The sequence below is a fragment of the Meriones unguiculatus genome, chromosome 14, assembly GCF_030254825.1.
Source record: "Meriones unguiculatus strain TT.TT164.6M chromosome 14, Bangor_MerUng_6.1, whole genome shotgun sequence".
Classification (NCBI taxonomy): Eukaryota; Metazoa; Chordata; class Mammalia; order Rodentia; family Muridae; genus Meriones; species Meriones unguiculatus.
This window is the reverse complement of record NC_083361.1, coordinates 60681287-60708865: the sequence shown is the minus strand read 5'-3', so window position 1 is coordinate 60708865 and position 27579 is coordinate 60681287. Positions and strand designations below refer to the sequence as shown.

Genomic DNA, 27579 nt, shown 5'->3' with positions numbered 1-27579 from the left:
AGAAAATGCAATTGTGGGTTGTTTATTTTTTTCTACATCTTCATATGCTACAGTATGTTACATTCAGGTTACAGTTTTAAAGAATAATGATTTGAGCATTCCTCTGACTCAAAAATTTTATCTATCAACCTTTAAAAGGTTTTTTTTTATATATTTACTGTGCTTAAGAATAAGCAGGGGGAATAATCTTTTATGTAGAAAAATGTTAGTTTAAGGACTATTATAGTTTATACTAGAATTTTGAGATTCTTTGTTTTTGGAGGAGGCAGAGTTTCTCTGTGTTGCTCTGCTGTCCTGGACTCGTTTTGTAGACCAGGCTGGCCTCAAACTCACAGAGTTCTGCCTGCTACTGCCTCCTTGAATGCTGGGATTACAAGTATGCACCACCACACCTGGCAATGTTGATATTCTTAACAGGGTAATTTTAAAATTTAAGTTAATTTGGTTGCAGTTTCACACACATGCACACACACAAGCACATTATATATATATGTATATATATGTATATATATGTATTATATACACATTCATTGCTTCTCTATTCTTGCCACCTTTCTACCCTTGTTCCTTCCTCTGGACAAATCTGATTCCCACATTTATATCTGCTCATTCAATTTTGTCCCACCAAGATTTACCAGTGTCATCTGTGTGACTGAGTTTGGAGCTGTTGCTTGAAGTCTCTTGGGATGCACAACTTCTCTCCCAAATCTGTGCTTAGCCACAGTTCAGAGGTGACAGGAGGGGCACTCAATGCTCGCAGTTCCTCCTCAGGTAGTTATAGGCTGGCCTTATAACATAAATTTCCATAATAATATTTTCTTTGGTCCCAAATCTCAAATTATGACTTAGTAACAGACTTTCTGGTGGTTTTAAAACCTTTGGATAATTACCAAAGAGTTACCTTTTCCCTTGCTCCAGATGGATGACTTATATCTCAAACTGACTTGAAAATAATCTAAGGTACGTAGAAATGCCCATCTTTCTAATCATGGAAAGGACCATTCTTTATATGAAAGGATCATTCTTTGTAAAGGAGAGGTATATCTTTATCAAATGCAGATATTTTTTGTTATGGTAGGTAGTGTTTTAAACTGTGGAGGAATTTATGCCTAATAATTCCAGAAGTATTATCCTTAATTATGGAATGTATAGTCTTAATACGATTTTATATCCTTTACACTGCCCTGTGAAGATGCCTTGAATTATGGTCTAATGTTGTTCTTGTTGCCTATAAAGTTGAGTATAAAAGTTATATAATAAGTCAATTTTAATATTTGATCCTACAGAACTGAAGTTTAATATATTATCTGACATTTTTATCTGAGAACCTTAGTTTGGTGGGAATGCAGTCCTTCCAAGATGTTAGCACAGAAGACTCTCCAAATCAACATGAGGACCCATCTCCTTCTGTTGTGAATTAAAAACAATTATTTCTTTCTGGCTGGGGGGACAGTGGTTTCAAACTTTAGCTTAGGTTTCAGTCCTTTCATAACTAGAGACAAAACTTCACACAGATTCTCACCTTCAAATGTTCTTTGACTGTATTTTAATTTTCAAGTTGTATGTGTGAAACTGTTAAATTTTAGAACTAGAAATAATCTTCATGGTCTGATTCAAGATGGCGGCAGGCACCGAGAGCACACTGTGTCTGATAGCAGTGCAGCACTGACTGCACAAAGACCAACAGACCAAACTGTGGGCCCCGATTCACCAGCAATTGTGTTCCCCAGGTGAAAGGAAACCCCACAGTGTGTGACACAATTGGGTCCGATCTCAGGTCACCCTGCTAAACCCTGAAAGAGTTCCCCAGGTTCGCCACAGGCATTTGGTCACCAACCCAGAACTACATGCCCGTGTGCTTCAATCACTGGCCCAGACTGAACTTCCCCACAACACTAGAGACTGGGTGTCCCAGTCAAGAGGAAACACCACTGTGAAGGAAGCAATTTGGTCCTCCCGACCTCAGGTCACCCAGCCAACCCCTTGAAAAGTTCCAGGGCTCCTACAGGCATTCAGTTGCCAACACAGAGCCATATGCCTGCATGTGCTGCTAACCATTCAAGACAGAACTGTGGAACCCCAGACACCAGAGACTGGGTTTTCCAGTCAAAAGAAAAATCCTACAGTGAAGGAAGCATTTGGGACTGACCTCAGTTCACCAAGCCAATTCCCCCGGGGGCCTGGAAAAGTTCCTGGGTTTCTAAAGGATCTCAGCTGCCAGTGCATAGCCACATGCAGTCTACCATTCCAGACTGAACTATGCACCTCCAAAACACCACAGACTGGGTCTCTTCCTCGGGAGAAAACCCCTTGGTGAGGGAAACATCAGGTCTGAAATCAGAGCATACGGCTAATCCCTGGAAAAGTTCCCAGGTTTGCACAGGGTGGGGGTGCCTAGCCTCCAGGGACAGATCTGTGTGCTGCGCTCACCGGCCACTGATTACCTCTTGGGTGCTGGGGCACAGAGCTCCAACCTCAGACCTACACACACCTGGAACCCATGGGATCGGCCCCAGATGCTGCTCCAAAGCTCAACTTGTTTCCCTACCTACACTGACCAACCCTCGAGGCTCTCTGGTTCTTCAAGAGGGCTGTATCCAGCAAACACAGTGTATGAGCAGGAGTAGCTCACAAAATTCAGAGGAGAGCTGTGGCAATTCCCTGAGAAGCACCAGCCATTCGGAGACCATATACAATAAGTTGAGAACTCCTTCAGAAACAATCATCTTCCTGCCAGAGGATTTCCCACTACCCCAAGGACTCCAGCAGGCACCAGAAACTAAGAGCCAACATCTGATACATCCTGATGGGTAGAGGCCAGTGTAAAATCACAGTCAACAAAAGCCAAAACAATATGGCATCTCCAGAACCCAGTTATACAGGAGCAAGTAGCCCTGGAAACCGCAATATAAGTGAAATTCAAGAAAATTATCTTAAATCTATGTTTATGAAGATTATAATTGAGGGAATGAGTAAAATCCATAAAGAAATACAGATTATGCTCTTTAAAGAGGAAATAATTAAATCACTGAAAGTAATTAAAAAATATAAAAGAAAGTTCAAACAGGTGAAGGAATTGAAGGAAAAGCAGTAAAATACAAACAAACAAGTGAAAGAAAGCAACAAAATGGCTCAAGATCTGAAGATGGAAATGGAAAAATTAAAGAAAACACAACTGAAGAAATCATGGAGAGGGAAAACTTAGGGAGAAAACAGGAACTACAGAGTTAAGCATATATAACAGATTACAGGAGTTGGAAGAAAGAATCTAAGGTGTTGAAGATTCAATGAAGGAAATAGATGTATCCATCAAAGAAAACATTAAATCTAATATATTTTTGACACAAACCATCCAAAAAATCAAGGACAACGAGAAAAGATGAAATCTAGGAATTATAAGAATAGAAGAAAAAGAAGATTCCTGTCTCAAGGCCCAGAAAATATTTTCAACAAAACTATGGAAGAAATTTTCCTCAATGTAAAGGAGAGGCCTGTAAGCATAGAAGAACACGTAGTAGATTAGGCCAGAAAAGAAAATCTTCCCACCACATAATTATCAAAACACTAAATATACAGAACAACAACAACAAAAACATACTAAAAGCTGCAAGGGAAAAAGGCCAAGTAACACATAATGGCAAACAGAATCACACCTGACTTCTTAACAGAGACTATGAAATCCAAAAGGGCCTGGATGGATGTTATGCAGAACCTAAGAGATCACAGATGTCAGCCTGGACTACTATATCCAACAACACTCTCAATCATCATAGATGGAGAAAACTAGATATTCAGTGGCAAAACAAATTTAAACTGTACCTAACCACAAATCCAACCTTACAGAAAATATTAAAAGGGAAAATACAACCTAAGAATGCTAACTACACCCAGGAAAACAGAGGAAATAAATAACCTCACTACAGCAAAACTAAAATTAGCCAAGCACACAAACACACTACCACAACCAACATCAAAATCAAAGGATCTAACAGTCATGGGTCATTAATCTCTCAAATATCAATGGACTCAACTGTACAATAAAAAAAAGACAAAGACTAACAGAATGGATGTGTAAACAAGATCTAGCATTCTGTTGCAAGCAAGAAATACACCTCAGTCACAAAGATATATATTACCTGACAGTAAAAGGCTGAAAGATGGTTTTCAAAAAAAAACGCACCCAAGAAGCAAGCAGGCATAGCATTTTAATATCTAATAAAATAGAATTTCAACCAAAATTAATCAAAAGAGATGGGGAAGGTCACTTCATATTCATCAAAGGAAAATTTTACCAAGAAGACATCTCAATTCTGAATATCTAGTCCACAAATACAAGGGCACCCAGTTTTGTAAAATAAACATTAATAAAACTTAAACCACACATAAATCCCCACACATTAAGAGTGGGAGAATTCAACATTCCACTTTCATCAAAGGACAGGTCCACAAAACAGAAACTAAAGAAAGAAACAATGACATTAACAGATGTCATGAATCAAATAGACCTAACAGACATCTACAGAATGTTTCACCCAAACACAAAATAATCTACCTTCTTCTCAGCGATTCATGGACCCTTCTCCAAAACAGACCATATAGTTGGTCACAAAGCAAGCCTCAACAGATACAAAAAGATTGAAACAATCCCTTGTATCCTATTATGGACTAAAACTGGACCTAACAACAACAGAAGTAGCAAAAAGCCTACATATGCATGGATATTGAACAATCCTCTACTCAATGACATCTGGGTCAGGGAGGAAATGAAGAAAGAAATTAAAGCCTTCCTAGAATTCAATGAAAATGAAGGCACATCATACGCAAACTTATGGGACACAATGAAAGTGGTGCTAAGAGGAAAGTTCATAGCACTAAGTGCCTTCATAAAGAAATTTGAAACATCTCATACAAGCAACTTAATGGCTCACAGAAAGCCCTAGAAACAAAGAAACAGACACACCCAAGAGGAGTAGACCGCTGGAAATAATCAAACTCAGTGTTGAAATCAATAAACTAGAAACAAAGAGAACAATTCAAAGAATCAATAAAACTAAGAGCTGGTTCTTTGAGAAAATCAAAAGATAAGCAAACCGATATCCAAACAAACTAAAAGGCAGAGAGACACTATTCAAATCAACACAATCAAAAATGAAGTGGGGGACATAATAATGGACACCGAGGAAATCCAAACGATCATTAGGTTTTATTTCAAAAGTGTATATGTCACAAAATTTGAAAATATAAATGAAATGCACAATTTTTTGATTTATTCCACTTACCAAAGCTGAATCAAAACCAGGTAAATCAATTAAATACTGCTATATCCCCTAAGGAAATAGAAGCAGTCATCAAAAGTCTCCCATCCGAAAAAACAAGGGCTAGATAGTTTTAGCGCAGAAGTCTACCAGACCTTCAGAGAAGAGCTAACACTAATACTTCTCAAACTATTCCACAAAATTGAAAGAGAAGGAACATTACCAAACTCATTCTATGAGGCCACAGTCACCTTGATACCTAAACTACACAAAGACCCAACAAAGAAAGAGACTTTCAGACTAATTTCCCTTATGAACACTGATGCAAAAATATTCAACAAAATACTCACAATTCAAAAACCGATATCAAGAACACATCAAAGATATCATCCAATATAACCAATTAGTTTCCATCACGGCTATACGGGGGTGGTTCAATATATGGAAATACATCAATGTAATACCCCATGTAAACAAACTGAAAGAAAAAAAAAATCCACACGATCATTTTCTTAGATGCTGAAAAAACATTTGATAAAATACAACACTTGTTCATGTTTAAAATCTTAGAGAGATCAGGGATACAAGGCACATAACTAAATATAGTAAAGACAATATACAGTAAACCTAAAAAAGTTCAAGCCTCTGAAGAAAGAAATTGAAGAAGATATCAGAAGATAGAAAGTTCTCTCATGCTCATGGGTTGGTAGAAGTAACATAGTAAAAATGGCCATCTAACCAAAAGCAATCTACATATTCCATGCAATTCCCATCAAATTACCAACACAATTCTTTACAGACCTTGAAAGAAAAATTCTCAACTTTATATGGAAAAACAAAAAACCCAGAACAGCTAAAGCAATCCTGTACAATCTTATGAAAGAAGAGGGAAATAGTAAGATCTGGAGAGGACAGTAACTCTACAAGGAGAGCAACAGAACCAGAAAATTTGAACACAGGGGTCTTTCCAGAGACTCATACTCCAACCAAGTACCATGCATGGAGATAACCTAGAACCCCTGCATAGATGTAGCCCATGACAGTTCAGTGTCCAAGTGGGTTCCATGGTAATGGGAAGAGGTACTGCCTCTGACATAAACTGATTGGCCTGCTCTTTGATCACCTCCCCTTAAGAAGAGAGCAGCCTTACCAGGCCACAGAAGATGACAATGCAGCCACTCCTGATGAGATCTGATAGACTAAGATCAGAAGGAAGGAGAGGGGGACCTCCCCTATCAGTGGACTTGGGGAGGAGCATGTGTGAAGAAAGGGATGGGAAGGTGGGATTAAGAGGGGAGGAAGGTGGGGTTTATGGGGGGATACAAAGTGAATAAAGTGTAATTAATAAAAAAAAATCAGAAAAAAAAAAACCCAGAACAGCTAAAACAATCCTATACAATAAAAAATCTTCTGGAGGTATCTCTATACCTGATTTCAAGCAGTACTATAGAGCAACAGTAATAAAAACTACATGGTACTGGCATAGAAACAGACTGGTGGATCCATAGAATTGGATCAAAGACCCAGAAATAAAATATACCTACATATATGTCCACATACCTACGGACACCTGAGTTTTGGAAAGATGCCAAAACCATGCAATGGAAAAAAGATAGCATCTTCAACAAATGGTGCTTATCTAACTGGATGTCCAACTGTAGAAAAATGCAAATAGTCCCATATCTATCACCCTGCATTAAATTAAAATCCAAGTGGATCAAAGATTTCAACATAAAACCAGACAGACTAAATCAATTGGAAGAAAAAGTGGAGGAGAGCATCAAACTCATTGGTACAGTAGACAACTTCCTGAACGGAATACCAACAGCTCAGGCTCTATGATCTACAATTAATAAGTGGGACCTCATAAAGCTGAAAAGCTTCTGTAAAGCTAAAGATACTGTCAACAGAACAAAATCACAGCCTACAGACTCGGAAAAGATCTTTAGCAGCCCTACATCCAACAGAGAGCTAATATTCAGAATATGTAAAGAGCTCAAGAAATTAAACACCAACAAACAAAATAATCCAATTTAAAAATGGAGTATAGAGCTAAGCAGAGAAATCTTAACAGAGGAATATTGAATGGCAGAGAAACACTTAAAGAAATGTTTAATGTTGTTAGTCATCAAGGAAATGCAAATCAAAACAACTATGAGATTCCATCTTACACCAGCCACAATGGCTAAGATAAAAAACTCAAGTGACAACACATGCAGGAGAGGATGTGGAGAAACGGGAATCCTCTTCCATTGCTGGTGTGAGTGCAAACTTGTACAATCACTTTGGAAATCAATCTGGCGCTTTCTCAAAAAATTTGGAAAAGTGCTATCTCAAGATCAAGATCCAGCTATACGACTATTGGGCATATATCCAAAAGATGCCTCATCATTCAACAAGGACATTTGATTAACTATGTTCAAAGTAGCTTTATTTGCAATGGACAGAATCTGGAAACAACCCAGATATCCCTCAACAGAAGATTGGATACAGAAATTGTGGTACATTTACACAATGGAATGCTGCACAGCTATTTAAAACAAGGAAATCATGGAATTTGCAGGCAAATGGATGTAACTAGAAAAGATTATCATGAGTGAGGTAACCCAGAAACAGAAAACCATGCATGGCATATACTCAATTATTAGCAGATATTAGCCTTATAATATAGGATAGTCATACTAAAATTTACAGACCTAAAGAAGTTAAACATGCATGTGGGTTGATGCCCCAGGTCCTGCCTCTGAGAAAAAGCTAAAATGTTACGCTCAGGATGCGAGGTTAAGCACTGCACTCAGGGTCAGCCGCTTTGGACCCAGAGAAGAGCATGTCTGATTGCATGCGGGTTGATGCCCCAGGTCCCGCCTCTGAGAGAAAGGTATCGGACGGGTCTGATGCTCTTTGGGTGGATGACACCTAAATGAACATCAGGACAAAGTCCCAACTTATTTCTAATATCAGAGATCAGAGCTCTGCTCTTGCCTGATGCGTCTAAAACAAAAAGGGGAAACTGTAGAGAGCTGCGGAATGCTATGCCTTAAAGATGGAGCTGGTTTCCGCCTTCCACCTTCCCGATGGTGAGTGCTCTCTGTCACAAACAACTCCATATTTGGGTAAGGCTGAGGATCTGGCTTGCTTCTGTGTATGTGGACCTATCTGCATTGCCCACGTGGCACGCTGGGGTTGGCTACCCAGAGGCTATTTAAGCTGTGGGCTGGCTTTCCCCAGGGTCAGAAGATTGTTCAAGGTTCCTGAATAAACTGCATTGAAAAAAAAAAAAAAAGAAGAAGTTAAACACTAAGGAGGACCCTAGGAAGGTTGCTTAAATCTCATTCAGAATGGTAAACAGGATAGAAACCAAAAGCAGTGGAGAGAGGAATGAGGATGGGAGCCTACTATAGAGAGTCCTCTGAAAGGCTCCACCCAACCAGGTATTGAAGCAGATGTTAAGGTTCACAGCCAAACTTTGGGCAGTGTGCAAGGAGTCTTATGGAAAAGTGGGGGAAGAAGAAGGACAGGGAGGAGACAGGTACCCCACAAGGACACCAACAAAGCTAAAAATTCTGAGCCCAGGTGGTCCTGCAGAGACTGATGCACCAACCAAGCACCATGCATGGAGAGGACCTAGACCTCCTGCTCAGATGTAGCCAGTCAGTAGCTCAGTCTCTATGTGGGTCTAAGTGGAGCAGGGGCTGCCTCTGTCATGAACTCAGTTGCCTGCTCTTTGATCACTTGCCCCTGGCGATGCTGCCTTCCCAGGCCACAGAGGAAGAGGATCCAGGAAGTCTTGACGAGACTTGATGAGCTATGGGCGGATGGCAGAGGAGAACTTCCCCCATTCAATGGACTAGGGGAAGGCAAAAATGGAGAAGAGGGAGGGAGGTGGGACTGGGCAGAGTTGAGGGAGGGAGCTTTATCGGGGTATATAATGAAAAAATTATAAAAAAAATTAAAAAGAAAAGAAATTCCTCTCAGAATTCTCACTCTAAATCATAAGTATGGCCTTAATTGTGCAACGCACATGTTTAGCACTCATGCAATGCTATCATGTGGGAGTTGGGCAGATGCACATAGCCTTTCACTACCTCTTTCCCCTGTACTCAAGTGTTGACAGTTCAGTTACATAACAGAACTGGAAACTATTTTCTACAATTTTCTCTTCTGTTTTAGTCTCAGCATTTACTGTGTTGCCACATGTTCAGAAACATTGTAGTTGATGTTTCCTTTTGAATATTATATAGTTGAAAAGAAGAGATACATATAAAGTAATATCATGAAATCACAGTGGCAGCTACAAAATAAAGTTATAGACTTCACGTAGTTTTAACAACAAATACTTCATTTAATACTTTACTTAATACTTTATTTAAGGCTATCTTTATGAATATAAAGCTTCAGTAAAAGAAAAAAAGAACATGTGTGCCAAATTCCTATTTAATTTCTGAAAGGAACTGTGATATTTATATATGTTCATAACATACAGGTATGTTTCTAGTTTTTGTAACTTTCAAACTTTTAAAACTTGTATGTTCCAACTTAATTGGCTATTAAAGTACTAAACATGACTACATTTCATTGTATCTCTGCTTTTGATGATAGCTTAAATGTTCCCACATGGATTCTGAGTTTTGCTGATACAATGCTAAGGACATTGAGTAACAGGAAATGATCATTTACCAAATTAAAAAAGAAAAAAAAACAACAACTTATTTTTCTATGAAGTATTTTTATATGGATACTTCTTGTTCCTCTACTGACCTTCCCTCGCCCTTGAGAAATCATGGCAATTTTAAGATAACATTACAAGAACTGAGGACTGAAACAAAATGAAGTTGGAAGTACTTCAGCTTGGCAAACTGACATGCTGTTTTTGTATTTATGTCTTTCAACTTTAACACCCACTATTTATTGAGACTCTGTGCCAGAGCGGAAGCTGCAAATCCTGTTTGGACACCGTTGAGGAAGGAAGCTGGGACTTTATGGGGCACCCCCTTCCTCTCAGCCACTGACCAGGAAAGCCATCTTTCCCTATAAAAGCTATTCAATCTAAGAGGTGGGGTGCTTTGGGAAGGAAGATGACCTCTCCCTTGTAAAGTGGAATTGCTGTTTCCCCACTGTGAGTTACTCAACTCATTTCCACTAGTGTTTATAAGAACACTTGTGTGAATGATTGTAGTGACAGCAATAGTCATTTAAAATATGGCTCAGATTCCTGGCCTTCCAATTTCCCAAATTCTTTTGAGTTGTCAAGCATTACAGTCACAGATAGAATGCATCATAAGCCCAGGTTATGCTGAGGCCCTTTCAGAGTGGAGTATGTTTCTCAAATATGAGAAGTTTTATCAACACATCTACCACCACAGCTGTGTACAAAAGGCATGGCTGCTCCCAATGTGATGACAGAACAAGGAATCGTGTAGTTAGCATGCTTTGGAGGGAGACAAGGACTTTCTGGAACTCCATGGGAAGTGTTTGCTTACATAGTATGTGTTCTGGGAACGGCAGGCAGCTTAGCACAGTGTGGAGGTCAGAGGGACTTGGTGCTGTTCTAGATCTGTAGGCACTTTGTGTACCTTAAATGATTTGGGATCTTGACTTTAACTTCAGCTAAGTTTTGATTTAATTAATTCAAATTGTTGAGGGCCAGTGATCAACTGAGAGCTTCACAAAAAAAAAAAAAAAGTAGTTTCTTTATTCATTTCCTTATGATTCTTCAATCTTCTTTGGGAACGATGTTGTGATTAAAATAAAACTGTAAGAAAAGAGAGTTCTCCACGCTATTCCCATGTTAGCATCTTTTGTTACTATGCTGCATTTGCCAGCACTAAATGGGTCTTCAATTGTATTTTACCTGGTTTTTCATTAATATAATTTATTCTCTTCCAGGATCCAATTCATGGATATTTAACCATCATAGAGTCTTTTCTGATTCATAACAGTTTTCCACTCTGCCATTATTTTCCCCATGAGTTGACAGTTCTTCGGGTTATTGGCCAGAGAGTTTGAAGAGAGTTCTTCATATTTGAGTATGTGAAAGAGATTAGTCTCCAGAGGGAGGAAAAACTTCTGTCCTTACATCATAATCTGCACCACTAGGTTTCTGTCAACACATCACTCTGAGCTGATGGTTTTTGTTACTTTATCTTTCTATCAGTTACAATGTCACTCTAGAATTAAACATTGATTAATCTTGCACTTAGTATCTGCCTAATATTTGCTTCCTGTGTAATCATATAGTGGTAAAAAAATGAGACTGATGTAAAAACTGTAAGTAAACTACCAAATCATGCTGGTTAATACAAAATGAGTTATAAAATACATTTGTACAGAGGCACAAAAAATAAAATACCTTTTAAACTTAGTCAAAGTTAGTTTTTCCATTTAAAAGCCACAGAACATTGGCACCAATACTCTGTTTTTTATTCCTAACAGATTAGGATTGGACAACCAAATTGTTATGTGTTGAAGAATAAAGATTTAGAACAAGCTTTTAAAGGGCTTATCTACTTAGAGATGGACCTCATCTATAATCCGGTAAGTGCCCTCAGGATGTGCCTCCCAGTTTCTCAGTACCTAAAACACATGGCGCTCAGCCTGGGCAGACTGGAATTAATGTCAAAGATTTCAGACTTAAAGCTGGGGAATGGGTGGGGATGTATTTAAACCTCAGTCACAAAATCCATGCTGAATGTTCCAGGTTTCAAATGGTTGAGCCCAAAGGATGGATGAGGTTTGAATTCTCAATAATCTAAATGTCAAGAAAAAAAAATCAAAAATAAAGGAAAAAGTAGTCTTTATATACTATATATACTTTGCATATCTATATGTCATCTACAGATTACATAAATATATGTAATATAAATATATGTATAAATATATTATTTATAAACACATTATGCATAAATATAATCTAGGAACATAAATTTTATGTTCTGTATAATCTATATATAATACATAGTATATCTGTTTAAACTCTGCAAGTTGTACAGTCTCTAAAACAATGTGTATCATAGATTTTTATATCTATATATTCTCAAATTCTTAGAAATACTGAAACCAGGGGACAGTCATCAGTGGAGGAGTTCTCCCCAGTTTCTTTCTTTCTTTTTCACCAAAATAAACCATCTGTTCAGTTTTCAGGAGAGGTGACCTCCCTCAGTCTACTCCTTTTTTTCTGGGAAGCACTTGTATATATATTATCTGGCTATTATGTTATTCAGCCAAGACAGGAATGCAGTCTCAGGTAGAAAATATGTTGGTTAAGGGATACAGTGGAAGCAGATTTGTGTTTCACTTTTTTGAAGTTTTCCAACAGTCTGCTGGTTTGAACAAGTCAGTCAATTCCCCTGGGGCTCAGATTTCCCCTTGTAAACGAGCTACCATGGCCTATTTGCTTGCTTTTTCAGGTCGCTGGAGGTAATGAGATTGTCTGTGGAAAGGTTGTTTTTATGGACTGAGAACTGTCATTCCTCTTTTAGGTACAATTGCTGAAAGTTTAGTTCAAAATGAGAGGAGAGAATTTTTTTGTCATTTAGATTAGCATGAAAAGTCATGAAGCTCAGTGTCTCTCCTGGTGTGAAATACTTGTGTGGACTTAGCCAAGTGCTGAAAAAGAGTAGCCCTGGTCCAACCTGACTTACTAAGGAACTCTATGGCCCTGAGACCATGGTAACGGCCCAAGCCTGACTGGACCTATCATGTTCTGGTCGCTACCTATGGACTGTGGGTTAAAAGGTCCTCATAGTCTGTGATGGTCTCAGCTACTCAGGAAGAGAATGACATTTCTGTGAGTGCTGTCCTTGTAACAGCCATGTTTTTCCAGGTCAAAGCAAGTATCAGGACCTTCAGCCCAAGGGAAAAGCGCTTTGTGGAAGATAGTCGCAAGCTGTCCAAAAAGGTAGGTTGTGTCCACCAACCAGTCTTGGAGTCTGTTCAGCAGCTAGCATCCTACTGGTCCTCTCCTCTCCCACTCCTTTCTCTTCTGAAATTCTCATCTTTTCACTTCTTTCTCTTGTCCTCTCTCTCAAAATGAGGCTTCAGCCAGGTCAGTGAGAAGTGGTTTAAAACCTATTCCTGGAAAGAAATGGGGGTGGGGGTGGGGGAGCCAGGCAGTTCTGTAAAAGTCATCATGGAGACAGACACTCTAAAAGTTGTCTATCCTCCTTACTTGCAGCATGTTGGTTCCTCCAGTTCACAGCTGAAGGCAAGTGCTCTCTGCTTGCTCCATGGATAAAGGAATTTCCCAGGCTTCAAAAGCCTCTAGCCTCAGATTCACCTAGGGCTGCTTTAACTCCCTGTGTTTACATTTAGGGTTTGTTGGTCTCTTACCCCATACTGAATTAGCTGTCTCTCTCTCTGCCCTGTCACCCCAAGCTCCTCTCCATATCATTTCAACAAAAAGTAAAGATCTACATGAAAGGCAAGGTCTTCATAGTCAAACAGAAAAAGAAAGAAAGAAAGAAAGAAAGAAAGAAAGAAAGAAAGAAAGAAAGAAAGAAAGAAAGAAAGGAAAGAAGAAAGGAGGAAGGAAAGAAAGAAAGAAAGGGAAAGGAAAGGAAAGGAAAGGAAAGGAAAGAAAAGAAAAGAAAAGAAAAGAAAAGAAAAGAAAAGAAAAGAAAAGAAAAGAAAAGAAAAGAAAAGAAAAGACCCATGACTTTTGCATTTTCTTTCTTCTGAGTCCCTCCCTGTCCCCTTTAGATACAGGCCAGGATCTCAGCCAGGACCCATTGTTCCTCTTCACTTGTGTAACAAAGAACAAAGTGTCCCCCCTTTAAAACTGTTTATTACTTCCACAGCTTCCTCTGCAGTGAGCAGCTGTGCATGACACAAAGCAGTTAAATATAAAGCCATCTTCTCTTTCTTTTGTTTCCCATGAACTTCTGGGCACTGTGCTGGTGGAGGGACAAACTAAGTAAATGTCTTCGTTATCATTTATTATTATTATTATTATTATTATTATTATTATTATTATTTTGCTCTGTTTACTTGAAAGTTAAAACCTAAGTAGAGGTGGGCAGGGCGACAGCTTTGCAAGAAAAATCAAAATATTGTGCCTCCCCTGGGAGAAAAGACATTTCCTTCACATAACAACTTGGCCACTGGGGTGGCTTTGGCTCTGAGAGCAGAGGGGAGTTCTGGGGCTAAATTCCCTGAGTGTCAGGACCCTCGTCGAGTGCTGCACACCACTGGGTTACCCTACGTGCCAAAACTGAAGCTCTTGCTTATGAAACAGCTATTTTAAACCACCTGCTGTATAATAGACAGTTCTTGAATTCTCACATCCACCTGAAAAGCTAAAAACAAGGCCCATCATATTCTGGAAGAAAGGTTGAGAAATGTGCTGAAGATCATACAGCTTGGAAATGGGGAAGCTGGATTCGCTTTCTACAACTACACTTTTTGGACTAACAGAGCTCTAATACTAAAGCTATCTTACCGGTGTCCTCTCCAGTTGTATCTATACTAAATCCCATCTTGACAACCATTCCCGTCCTGTCTTAGTTTCATTCTTTCTTGCTCTGCCTCTGTATTTCTCTCTCTCTCGCTCTCCTTTCCAAACCATGTATGTTCATTCATGCATGTGCATGCACGCAGCACTCAGATACACCAAATGCCTGATTGCTAGAGCCCTTGTCAACTAAGTTCTGTGCTGAACACTATTAAAACAAGGTTTGTTTGTTTGTTTTTCTGTCCCCTTTCCAAAAATAAAAAATAAAAAAATGAGCTATGGTTGGTCATAGGTTGGATGTGATTGTTCCCTTTGGATGACACTATTTTTAAACAGTTTTAGGACCACTGTACATATGTCAACAGGGAGCTGATCTAAGAGAACACCCAGAGCATATAAAATCTAGTCTGACGCTCTGTTTTGCACTTTTAAAAAACCAGATCTTATTAAGAGATGTAGAGCGAGTGAAAAGACTCACGATGGCAATATGGAACACAGCACAGTTCTTCAAAAGCTGCTTCCAGTGGGAGTCCACACTACGGAGCACAACAGCATTTGTGGTAAGCTTTTACTTTTTTGATATTTACATTATTTTCTGTTTATCTGTATCCATTGTCTCTCTAAAATACATTACAACATAGGAGATTAGCCTTTCTAAAACTATCTGTATAAATATTACCCATAAAAATTCTTTAAATTATTCAAATAGTATCCATTTTTCATTTCTTGCTAAGCTTATAAAAGCCACAAGCTAATGTTTCTGTGATGTTGTTGAACCACATTTATATAGTCTTTACATGGCCTGTGTTTATCTTATTCTAGGCCAGTGATTGCCAGTAATATTTCAAAAGAATGGCCACTGGAAAATAATATGACTAAGTTATAACTAAATGATTCTACTTCAGTTTTTCAGTAAATCATTCAAATAATTCAGTATTTAAGATACTACCACAAATGTTTCCACATCAATCTTTGGATACAATTGGTCGCTGTGAATTAAAACAGGGCTCAACACCATAATTGAGAAACACTTGAATAAATGAGATACACTAATTTTCTCAGAAACTTGGCCTATTCTCATGAGCATACTAATATCACAGAATCAAAAAGTTGTAAGAGATTGTAACACCTCCTGAGTTCATCACTCAGATTTCATGAGTCATTGAAGAACATCCCTGTTGACACTATAGCCTCGCCTACCATTTCTCCGAGTATTCTACCTCATTTGTAAAGGGACTGGTCCTTAATCAGAGTGATAATGTCAGCCATGGGAGAGATATTAAGATTCTCATTCCTTTTATGTTCATGTACCTGGTATTAGTGATGGATTTCTATACAGCTTCTGTACAGTTACATAAGAAATTACAGTATAGTTCTAGGCTATATAGATGAGCCAAGGCCACTCAGATTTCTCCTGCTTTCTGCTGATAGTACATCTTCAGTGTTTTCTCCTCCTTGCAGGTTCAGCTGTAATTTATATGATATGTATATCACATAAACATAAATATGAGATCAAACTGATATGGAAATAAAATACAAACATTGCTGCTATGTATGTGTGTATATTTATATTTAAATATAACATATTCATGTTTCATTACGACCTCAAAGTTATTTTCACATTTTTTATAGAACCAATTATGTCAGCTCAATGAGAGACTTTTTCTGGGTATCATTTTGTTTGTTTTATTTTCATTTTGCATCATTTCAGGACATCTATGTCCCTGTCATTTTCCTGGCATTTATTTAGTTATCTTCCTTTCTTACACTCTCCTCAGCTGGTGGCTTCATATTGTAGGTGCCTCTTCCACCTCCCCAGATCCATTTCCTACCCAAATTCCCTTTCAAAACTTTCCATGGGCTGTTGTGTACAATTTTGGCCCTGAGAGGAAAGTGAACACAATTGGCGACTGCTTCCAGCCAGCGCTCTGGCCAGTCGCTTGAGGAGTAGAGGATTTCCCCCCTTTTTTTTTTCAATCTAGTTCTGGCTCTGAGACTTTAGAAAAACAGATCTGTTGCCTTGGATTCAGTAAGGGGATGACAGAAATGATTAATGGGCTGCCGGCCTGATCTGAAGAAAGATTAAAACAAATGAATGGAAACAGGTTGTCCGGTAAAGAGCGCTTCTGGACAGGAAGGGAGCCTTGTCAGGGGGCCTCTCCTCTACTGCCCCGGCCTTGGGTGAGTCTTCTCTGCTGGGCACCACCTCAGAGAAGAGAGCCAGTACCAAGCTGTCAGATAGAGACTGTGACATTGTTCCTGGGTACCAAGGGTCCCCAGACAGATGGACAACAGAGCTGTCCTCTCCTGCCTGATTTATTGTAGCCTGGGGTGCAAGAATACATGGGCTTATGTGACCATGACAGGTTCTACTGTTTTCGTGAAAGGCATGTTTCCTTCGATACATCACTGAAAAGGATCAAATTTAGTCGCCAACACCGTAGAGTCAACTCGGTATGCCCGTGCACTTCAATTTCTCAGATTCAATCAGCCACAGATAAAAATTCTTAAAAATTACATCTGCCCTAAACAAGTACAGACATTTTTCTTGTCTCTACTCCTCATACAGAACAGTATCTCAGCTAGCTACATTTCATTTGCATTTTATTTTATAGTATAAGCAATCTGAAAATGTTTTAGAAGATATATGTATGTTATCGTCCAGATGATGACACTGGATATAAGGTACTGGAGCGTCTGTGGGTTTGGGTGTCTGTCTGTCGGGGATTGTGGAGCTCACTTGTCCTGAATATACTGCGCTGAAATGTACTCAGATACATTTTGCTTTTAATTTGAAACTCCACATACAAAAGTTTATGCCATATGCATAAGGCCTAGCCATTGTTGAGCTCAGAGACACCAAGACACTGCAAGGCAGACAGTTCTTGCCCCAAAGCTGATGAAATGGGACTTTATTAAATCCTTTTCTGTTATTAAATGGTATCATTGTAATTATCCCTGTACAGTTTCTGCTCTCTAAAATACAGGGCTGTACTGAAATGTATTTAACTGGCACACTGATGGCTGTGTGTGTGTATGTGTGTGTATTTTCTCCTCTTCTGTTCTTGTTGTTTAAATGACATCATGAGCAGTCAAGCTCTTTTTGAGGGGTATGTTTTGTTCAGAGAGTATTCTGTGGGCTTGTCAGTTGCCCGTAGAGTTCTATTGGAACTACACACATAGGATCTGCCGCTCGGTATGCAACTATACCATGGAGTATGTGGAATTGTGGCATAGATTATCTACCAGCAGAAAGTTAGCTTCTCAACTACGCTGGGCCAGAGAGATGCAAGAAGGTTGAAAGAGAGAAGCTTATCACCCCCTCTGTCTGCCCTTCTTTGGAAGAATGGCATGTATGTCACCACTGGTACCCAGTAATGGTTCTGCTGTGGCTAGTCTGAGCAGAGTGCTGCTGCTTTTTATTCATCAATCTGCTATTTCCCTCATGTTCTACCTGCTGGCTTGGGTGTTAGAAGACACATAGCTTTGTGGGCTTTTAGAGCACAGTTTTAATCGGAGAACTTATTTAGCCACCAGATTCTGCTTGAAAAGCCCTTATCGTCTATTGGAAATGAGGATGAGAAGTATCGCTGGACTACTAGGGGGCTAACAAGAACAATTTTGGTCAAACTAGCCATGATAGGACTTTTCCTGCACCTGTGGGCATAAGAAGTAAAACTGACACACCATATACTAAGGGGGAAAAGGGAAATACCTTTATCTGTTTGCTCAGAAAATAGTCTACTAACTTCACTGCCTATCCTGTTCTTCCAGACATGACAGGCATGTGCATTGCATATGCTAGCTATGAGTGCTAAGACATCAGAGTAGCCAGCCATTCCTTCCCCTAGGTTCCTATGGGTATGAGTATGCACCGATCGTACTCTGTCAGAAGCTTCAGCTTTTAAAACCAGCTTTTTAAGATGGAGGGAGCCTCGTCAGAAGTAGATAGACAGACATGGAAATTTTCATCATGTTAGGTTATCTAAGCCTAAACCTGATTCACTGTCGGACTTATCTCCTTGACCCAGTGGGGGTGGCTACATCCCCATCGCTAAAAGGTCACTGCTGTCTTGAATATTTTCCTGATACCTTCTATGTTAAAATTGCTGTATGGTGTTGAATTTGTCATTGCAAAAACTTAAATCAAAGAAGAGGCCATCAATTTGAGAGAGGTGACATGGGAAAAGTAGTTGGAAGGAGGGGACATGAGAGAGAGGTTTCAGGGAAGAAACGGAAAAGCGAAGTGATGTCACTATATTTTAATTTAAAATACATTTGATACAAATGTTTAATTAAAATTCAATCGCAAAATAAACAAATAAAATGCAATAAAATATATATTATAATTAAATTTGCATCTTATGGGGAATGACCAAAACATTCCAAGTCATGTTTCTCACTTCAATGTGTTTTTGTCAGGCAGAATATTTCAAAGAAAATTCTTATTCTGTCTTTAGAGTTTTGTTTTTTTTTTTCTCTTCATGAAAGTTTGTTAAATATTTTGGTTCATTGTTCTCTCCAAACTTTAAATCAATTCTTCATGGTAAATTAGGTCTATAATTTCCCCCTTCAAAAAGTCACATTCTTGACTTTCTCAATTGAAAGCAAATATAAAGCCAAGTTATTGACAGAGAACAAATGCAGAAAACATCTTTTATATCGGGGTACGAGCATCTGTCTGCATACTGCTCTGTGAGTAGATTCATAACTGTGGCATTTATCCATGTGCACATGGTAATACCCACACAGACCTTGAATTCTGGGGATACTCAGAGCCCAGGTTAATGCTTCCCTTCCTTGGTGTAGTAATTTCAAACTAATGCTCAAATGTCAGCTCAGTGAGCACTCACAAAAGCCTACAGAGGTAGAGGAAAAGCTGTGCCCTCTTTTTCACAGGTGAAAAAATGTGAACCTGCAGTAGAATGTTGAAGTCTGTGTGTTTCTAAGATGCAGAGAGGATATTGAAGCTCAGATCACTTGGCTCTAGAAAGGGCCTGCTTCATTCCAGGGCTCAATGCTGCCTGTCATTGATGCTTGTGGTTCAGTGGTGCTGTTGTTTCCCATTTATAATCTTACTCTAGAAGCAAGCTTACTGATTGTTTCAGAAATGCGTTGACACTTTATGCACTGGGGAAACACTTCTTCCAAGAAAGAGGTTTAGCTGGGTGCGATCGATATACAAGAAGCACTGGTTCTATATGAATTCCTAGCTGGAATGCTGATTTCCCCTACTTTGGGGAGTAATCTTAGATGATTAACAAGTATTTTCAGAGAAAGCATGAATGAAGGTCAAGTCAAAACCAATGGGTCAATCATGAAGACGATTTCTACTTTTCAATTTTTTTATAAGGTTTCAAGATGTTAAAGAAGAGAGTAATTGTAGACAGTAACTTGTCCTCAGATTCTCTTAACATAGCCAGTAAATACACAGGCATTTCTGTTGAAGTTCTTATCCCCCATATTGTCTCTATAGCAGCACATCACTTGATAGTGGATTAAATCACACACAAAAATGCTTTTACATTATGATATTATGAAGTATGCTGTAGAATCAATTATAAATATGGGATTTTGCTCTTTTTTGCAGTTTTTCTGTATAGAGTTATAAATTATCTCAGGACTTTGTTAAAAGAGGTGAAGTTATATTATCACATAAATACATTTTACGTGTGATAAAAGAGCATTTACTTAGAGATGGACTAATCACAAGGTTACTTTAAATAGCAAAGATCTCATGTGCTTTTAAAAGGAGGATTGCCTCATGGCACTGTGACTTCCCAACAGTCTTTCAGAAAGACACCTACTGCACTGCGAGAGGCTAATGTGCCAGGCATTGATGGATTCCTTGTTTTATTAAATTTTTCTTTATACATTTGCTGTGGAAAAAAATAATCTAAATCTACTATATATCAGTGGACATCTTCATAAAGCTATGACTTTAACATCTGTGACTTTTTACTAAACTTTTGAGTGTAAGAAAATGAAGATTTTTTTTCCTAGGTTGACAGGGCTTGTAATAGATATATAATTTAAGGGATCAATCAATACCTCAAATAAGGTTCAACACACAACTCCCGTTTCTTAGTCATAGGCAGTATTTAACAATTATAGAATCCTTTGAATTTTGAGATCCTAGCATATTAGAAAGCCTAAATTAATTTTGCTTTGAATGCAAACACAACATTAATAAATGGAGCTAGCCATTTCAACATATAACAGGAATATGTGTAAAATACACACACACACACACACACACACACACACACACACACACAAATATATAGAACAGAGGGCCCTTGGGAAAGGAATAGTTTGCTCTGCTGAGCCATTTACCAGAGCAGTTTAATAAAGCCTTGAGCATCACTATTAGTTGTTTTACTTACTGCTGTTACAGGCCAACCTGACACTAGAAGAGGTTTGCACTGGCTCAGAGTGTGCAGGTGTGACTGCCCATCATACCACAGAAGTCATGGGGCTAGGGACTTAAAGAGGCAGCTGGTCACATGCCCTCTGCAACTGGCTAACAGGAGCCAGAGCGGGATGGATGCTGGCAGTCTGCTCATCGCTTCTGTTTAACTCAGAAAAAGACTACAGCCCATGGAATGATGCTACTCACAAAGAGGGTGGGTCTTCTCAGTGAACACAGTAAAACTTCCTCACAGAAATCCCCAGAAATTTGTCTACATGGTGATTTTAGAGCCTGTCAAGTTGACAATCATTAGAAGCTATCACAGTGACAATGATTCCTCTGGGACACTCAGATATATCTTGTTTCGTTAAGGATAGTAAATTGTTCTAATTTTGCTTTTGAGGTTGGACTCCTTACATGATGCCATTCAGATGGCTTTTTGATGATTTGGATATCGGTTCACAGTATCTAAAATATTTAGCTTCTTTCTGAACTCAGTTAGTAGCTTATTCTTAATCAGCTGTATTCTTTTGGTGGCTGACTCCATACGTCCTACATTTGGTCAGTGCCTGTGCAGTTTGAGTTTAAAGATGAACAATATTATAAGGTTTGAACCATTTTATATGAAGGAGAGAATTTCCTAAGACATCTTAACTGTATGTACACACATACACTTTGCATCTATGTGATGTATAGTTTAGAGGTCTTGACATATCATCTGTTTTAATGCTGATACAATGATCTCTCACATATTTAGCATGGAAGACTATCTACCATGCCTCCAAAAAACATTTTAAAGATTTTTTTTTCTTCAACACTTTTAAAAAGAAGAACAATTCATCATTGCACATCATGATTATAATTTTTACAACATAATTGCACCTTCTATTGACAACTTCTCAGGCATTAACTAATTATGCATTTAATAAAATTATAGTAATTGCATTTAAAAGATTATTCATGGAAGATGTAAAAGGATACTATTAACTATTTTAGCATATTTTCATGTTTATGTTTTCAAACTTATAATTGAATTGTGCTGCCAGACAGAATCATAGAACATACAGATTCAAGTCACTTGGCACTTTAGAGCATGCTAATTTTGACTCACAAACACCAGGTCTTTATTTTTCTAATCCTAGAGTAGAACACGCCATCATGTTCACAAAGCCATGCTAGATAGGAAAAGAATGATTAACCCTGTCTCTGGGATTTTTGCACTAGCCTCTACATCAGATCTCTGTCATTACTGTTACCTGTTCTGATCTTTTTCTTGGGGTGAACTATGACCAGCCGTTTCTCTTTGAACCTGAAAATGGCATCAGAGGTATACACAAGAACAAAGTGTGTGTACATGTACACACACACACACACACACACACACACACACATCATTCTCTGAGTGTTCTGTTAGAAGCCTTGCCTCTGACAGATTCCACTGAGTTCAATATACTTCAGTCTAATCTCTTCGAGTATGCTGTTGTGATCTTGAATGTGGTTCCAATGTTAGAACATTAAATCCTAGATAAAGATAAGATTCTACCAGTCACATGGCTCTTTTGTGTAGCTAATGATTGGCTGCCTTCTTTACTGCCATCCCCCTTCTATTATACTTCCTTCCTTTCCCTTCATGATGGTCCAGCATATTTATTATAGTTACATATCGAGAGGCAAGACATGAGCTTCTTTTATTATTGTGGTTGTTATCATTAATTACAATTTATTCACTTTGTATCCCAGCTGTATCCCCCCCAATCTCCTTCAGGTCCTACCCTCCTTCTCGTTCCCCCCCCCCTGTGACCCTGCCTTAGTGTACTGATAGAGGAACTCCTCCTCTCTTACTTTCTGACCTAATATGCATTACGTCTCATCAGGACTCACAGGGGGAAGTGATCAAAGAGAAGGCAAATGAGTTCATGACAGAGACTGCCCCTGGTCCCCTGGAACTGCCCATGGGCTATATCTGAGCAGGGGTTCTAGGTCCTCTCCATGCATGGCCCTTGGTTGATTCATCAGTCTCTCCAGGACCCCTGGGCCCATATTTTTTTGGCTCTGTTGGTCTCCTGTGGAGTTCCTGTCCCCACCAGGTTTTTGATGCAGAGAGTCATAGCCCAACTTTGGGCAGAATGCAGGGAATCTTGGTGAGCTTCTTATACTATGTAGCCATTGGCTCAACAAAATTTTCTCCCCTATTTTTCTTTTTTTCCTGTGTCTCTTTTTTTAATTAAATTTTCATTTTTTTTACATTAATTACATTTTATTCACTTTGTATCCCAGCTGTAGCCCCCTCCCACATTCTTTCCCAATCCTACCCTCCCTCCCTCATTTCCTCCCATTCTCCTCTCTAAGTCCACTGATAGGTGAGGTCCAGTTCCCCCTTCATCGACCCTAGCTTATCAGCTATCAGCAGGACTGGCTGCAATGTCCTCCTCTGTGGCCTGCAAGGCTGCTCCTCTCTCAGGCAGGGGTGGTCAAAGAGCCAGCCACTGAGTTCATGTCAGAGACAGTCCCTGTTCCCCTTACTAGGGTACCCACTTGGATACTCAGCTGCTATGGGCTACATCTGAGCAGGGGATCTAGGTTATATCCATGAATGGTCGTTGGTTGGAATATGAGTCTCAGAAAAGACCCCTATGCTCAGATATTTTGGTTCTGTTGCTCTCCTTGTGGAGCTCCTGTCCTCTCCAGGTCTTACTATCTCTCCATTCCTTCATAGGATTCCCTGAACTTTGCCCAAAGTTTGGTTATGAGTCTCAGCATTTGCTTTGATACACTACTAAGCAGAGTCTTTCAGAGGCCTCTGTAGTAGACTCCTGTCCTGTTTCTTGTTTTCTTTCAATGTCCATACCTTTGTCTTTCTAAGTGAGGATTGATAATTTTACCCAGGTCATCCTTCTGGTTTAACTTCTTTATGTGTACAGATTTTAGTATATTTACACTATCTTATAGGTCTAGTATCTACTTATAAGTGACTATACACTGTATGTGTCTTTCTGCTTCTGAGATACCTCACTTGGGATGATCTTTTCTAGATCCCACCATTTGCCTGCAAATTTCATGATTGTCTTATTTTTAATTGCTGAGTAGTATTCCATTGTGTAAATGTACCACGATTTCTGTATCCATTCCTCTGTTAAGGGACATCTGGGTTATATCCAGGTTCTGGCTATTACAAATAAAGCTGCTACAAATATGGTTAAACAGATGTCCTTGTTGTGTACTTGAGCATCTTTTGGATATATGCCTAGGAGTATATCAAGATCCTGTATAGCTGGATCTTGAGGAAGCACTCTTCCTAATTGAGAAAGCGCCAGATTGATTTCCAAAGCGGTTGTACAAGTTTACATTCCCAATAGAAATGGAGGAAGATTATTCTTTCTCCACAACTTCTCAAGCAGGTGTTGTCACTTGAGTTTTTGGTCTTAGCCATTATGATGGGTGTAAGGTGAAATCTCAGGGTTGTTTTGATTTGCATCTCCCTGATGGCTAAGGACGTTGAGCATTTCTTTAAGTGTTTTTCTGCCATTCTATATTCCTCTAAAGAGAATTCAGTTTAGCTCCGTACCCCATTTTTTAATGGATTACTTGATTTGCTACTTTTTAACTTCTTTGGTTCTTTATATATTCTGGATATCAGCCCTCTGCCAGATAAAGGGTTGGTGAAGATCCTTTTTCCTGTGTCTCTCATTTATACTCTTTCCTCTCTACCTCTTTGCTTCTCACCGTTCCTCATTCTTTTGTTTCTTACTGTATATTTCTGTTGATGTGATAAAATACTCTTTGACAGATACAGCAGTTAGAAGAAAGGGTTCCTACTACCTCATACATAGTTCAAAGATACAGACCATCCTGGAACGTAAATCAAGCAGCAGGTGCTTAAAGCAATTGATCACATTACATCTGCAATTAAAAAAAAGTCTGTAAAGAATTCCTGTGCTCAGTTTTCTTATTTTTATATAGAACAGTATTTCACCCAGAGAATGGTGCTTCCCACAGCGGGTGGTTCTTCCCACTTCAGTTAATACAGTTAAAATGATCCTCCCAAGGCCTTCTCTGAGTCCCATCTCACAGATGATTCCAGATCCAAGTTGACAACCCTAAACATCACACTTTGCCTCTCTGCTTGTGTGCTTTCACCATCCTTCTTCCCTATATTTGAAAACAAAAAATACTGTTCTGACTTCCAAGATATTTAACAAAAAAAGTCCCTTTGTGAACCAACCTGGCTAATAGGCCTGGAATAATTTACTTAAGGAAATAAGTTACAAGTAATGGTAGAAGTTGTAAATACTAAAGGGTATTGATGTTGTTCTAGTCAAAGCCTTATTAACAGTGTTTCTTTGTGAAGTGTATGTTGTGTGGTTAAAAAAATGACAAGATCCATGGTATGTTCTCTAGCGAATGTTGAAGAGCCGGTTACTTCCTAGGACTCACTAATATGCCTATAACCACCAAATCCCAAAGCATGAACTACCCCCCCCCCTTTAAGACTATAATAGTCATCTTCACATTTGCCTTGCTCAAGTTCCTTACATCGAAAGCAGGACACACGGAGTGTTTGTTCGCTCCATTAAAGAATTGTGCAGAATGACTCTATGTATTGTTATGGTATACCATGCTTCAAAATGGCAAAGGTCTAGTCTTAGGTTCTTAACTGCTGATGATAGTGTCCAGGAGGCATCAAAACCTTACTTCCTGGAAGAATGCTAGGACAACTGAAAACCATCTCTGACCTTCCTCTTATTCCAATTCCTACTCTGATGCAACTTTTCTGGTGCAAAAGAATCTGAGACTATCTGACAACTCTATTGTCATCTTGTCTGATATGCATTTTTTTTTTCCTGACCCTGCCTGTGCAGGGTAGTGCTAATTAGGAGAAAAATGGCCAAAAGACCAACCAGCAACAGGGGGCTGGGTGAGGAAGGGGCTGGCAGCTCTTTAACTGGGACCTGTAATCTTTGAATCCTAGGGCATTTCATTTTTGTATTTTGTTGTTATTGTTTTGTTTTGTTGTGCTTTTGTTTTGTTTTTTTTAAAGAGCGCAGTGCTTTTCCTCTCCATCTATTTCTTTAATGTGACACCTGGATGTGCAAACATTTGGAGTCATGCAAAAGTGGAAAAGAATGTCCAAAAATATAGAGAGAGGGAAGGGCTTGTGTGAAAACAGCCACAGCCATCCCCTGCATAGGTTTTTGACCTGTTGAAGAACCATGCTCGGTGCTTATATTTCTGGCTAATTTGATATTACCTCTTTGTTGCAGTCTGAGCTTTGTTATTTGTTTCTAAGCTGTCATTTTTATTAGTCTCCCTGGCTGATCTTTTGGGGCTCTGCATCAGGTGGCGTGTGCTCTCATTGTCTGGCTGGGCTTGGCGAACGGAAGGCCTTTTATTGCTGTGTGAGGTGGGCGTGCTTGCCTGGGTAGCCTGTAATTAGACCCACCACAGGTGACAGTTACAAGAGAGCCCAGTAATCATTCTAGCCGCCTGATCTGATGTTTATGGAGAGCAACCTGCTTTGTGGTCTGGTTAGGGTTTACTGCCGGATTGCACTTCTGCCATTTGATTTATGCCTTTGAAAGGCAGGTTTTGTTACCTCTCCCTGGATCTTGAGGTTATGTCATTATCTTTTTAAAATAACAGATCTTTGTGTGTGTGTGTGTGTGTGTGTGTGTGCCCGTGCCCACCTGTGTGTGTACTGGTCATTGGACTAATAGTCCATATTTCACTTATGCAAAAAAAAAAATATATATATATATATATATATATAAAGATATGAGAAAAACTATAATCAAATTCAATGCACAGTCCTCTTAGCAAAGCTTATGAACTATTCTAGTTTCCCTGGGGTTTTCAAACCACTGCAATTCACATTTTCTTTCCCGTGGCCCTTTGGAATGAGTTTTCCATTTCTACCCATTCTCTTTAAAATTTCTGTTTTTACTAATTTGTCGTGAAGGCTTCATTCTTGCAAAAAGAAAAAAAGGGGGCGAGGAGAAAGAAAAAGATGACAATGCTTACACTTCTTGACACAACCAGAACTAGATGAGACACTGGAGGCTGCTGTTTGCATCTGGGGGAAAAAAAAATGGAGTCATGTTTGTGCTCCATCAGAGGGGCTGAAACAAGGCCTTCCTTAGACTTCACAGAGACAGCATAACTGTTTACCTCCCAACCCCCAGAAACTCTGGCCCTACACCATTTTTACAAGGTGTGACTTTTATTGACATACACTTTGCCATGATGGTTTTAGTTCCTGGGTATGAATTGCAGCCGTAGATTCTGCCGTTTATAAAACAGCACATTTTCTCCTCAAGTCGTCCTATTAGAAACTAGTCTGTCAGTCGGTGGAGTTGCAGCCCTGAAAGACAATGCTCCTAAGAACATGAATCTGAATCTCAACTGATGAGCATTTGGCTGACCATTCTGTTAAGGCAGATGGGTCTCTGTAAAGATGCTATGAACAT

At 39.1% G+C, this 27579-nt stretch overlaps 1 protein-coding gene across 4 annotated transcripts in view; it reads left to right on the top strand.

Annotated features, from left to right (window-relative positions):
• The window catches only part of Mctp2 (multiple C2 and transmembrane domain containing 2), a 238291-nt gene that overhangs the window by 145339 nt on the left and 65373 nt on the right, over positions 1–27579 (top strand). For all 4 annotated transcript variants that reach the window (XM_060367331.1, XM_060367332.1, XM_060367333.1 and 1 more), the window contains 3 exons: positions 11688–11789; positions 13078–13152; positions 15144–15263. In XM_060367331.1, the coding sequence (XP_060223314.1) occupies positions 11688–11789; positions 13078–13152; positions 15144–15263 (297 nt within the window). The remainder of the gene's footprint in view (positions 1–11687; positions 11790–13077; positions 13153–15143; positions 15264–27579) is intronic.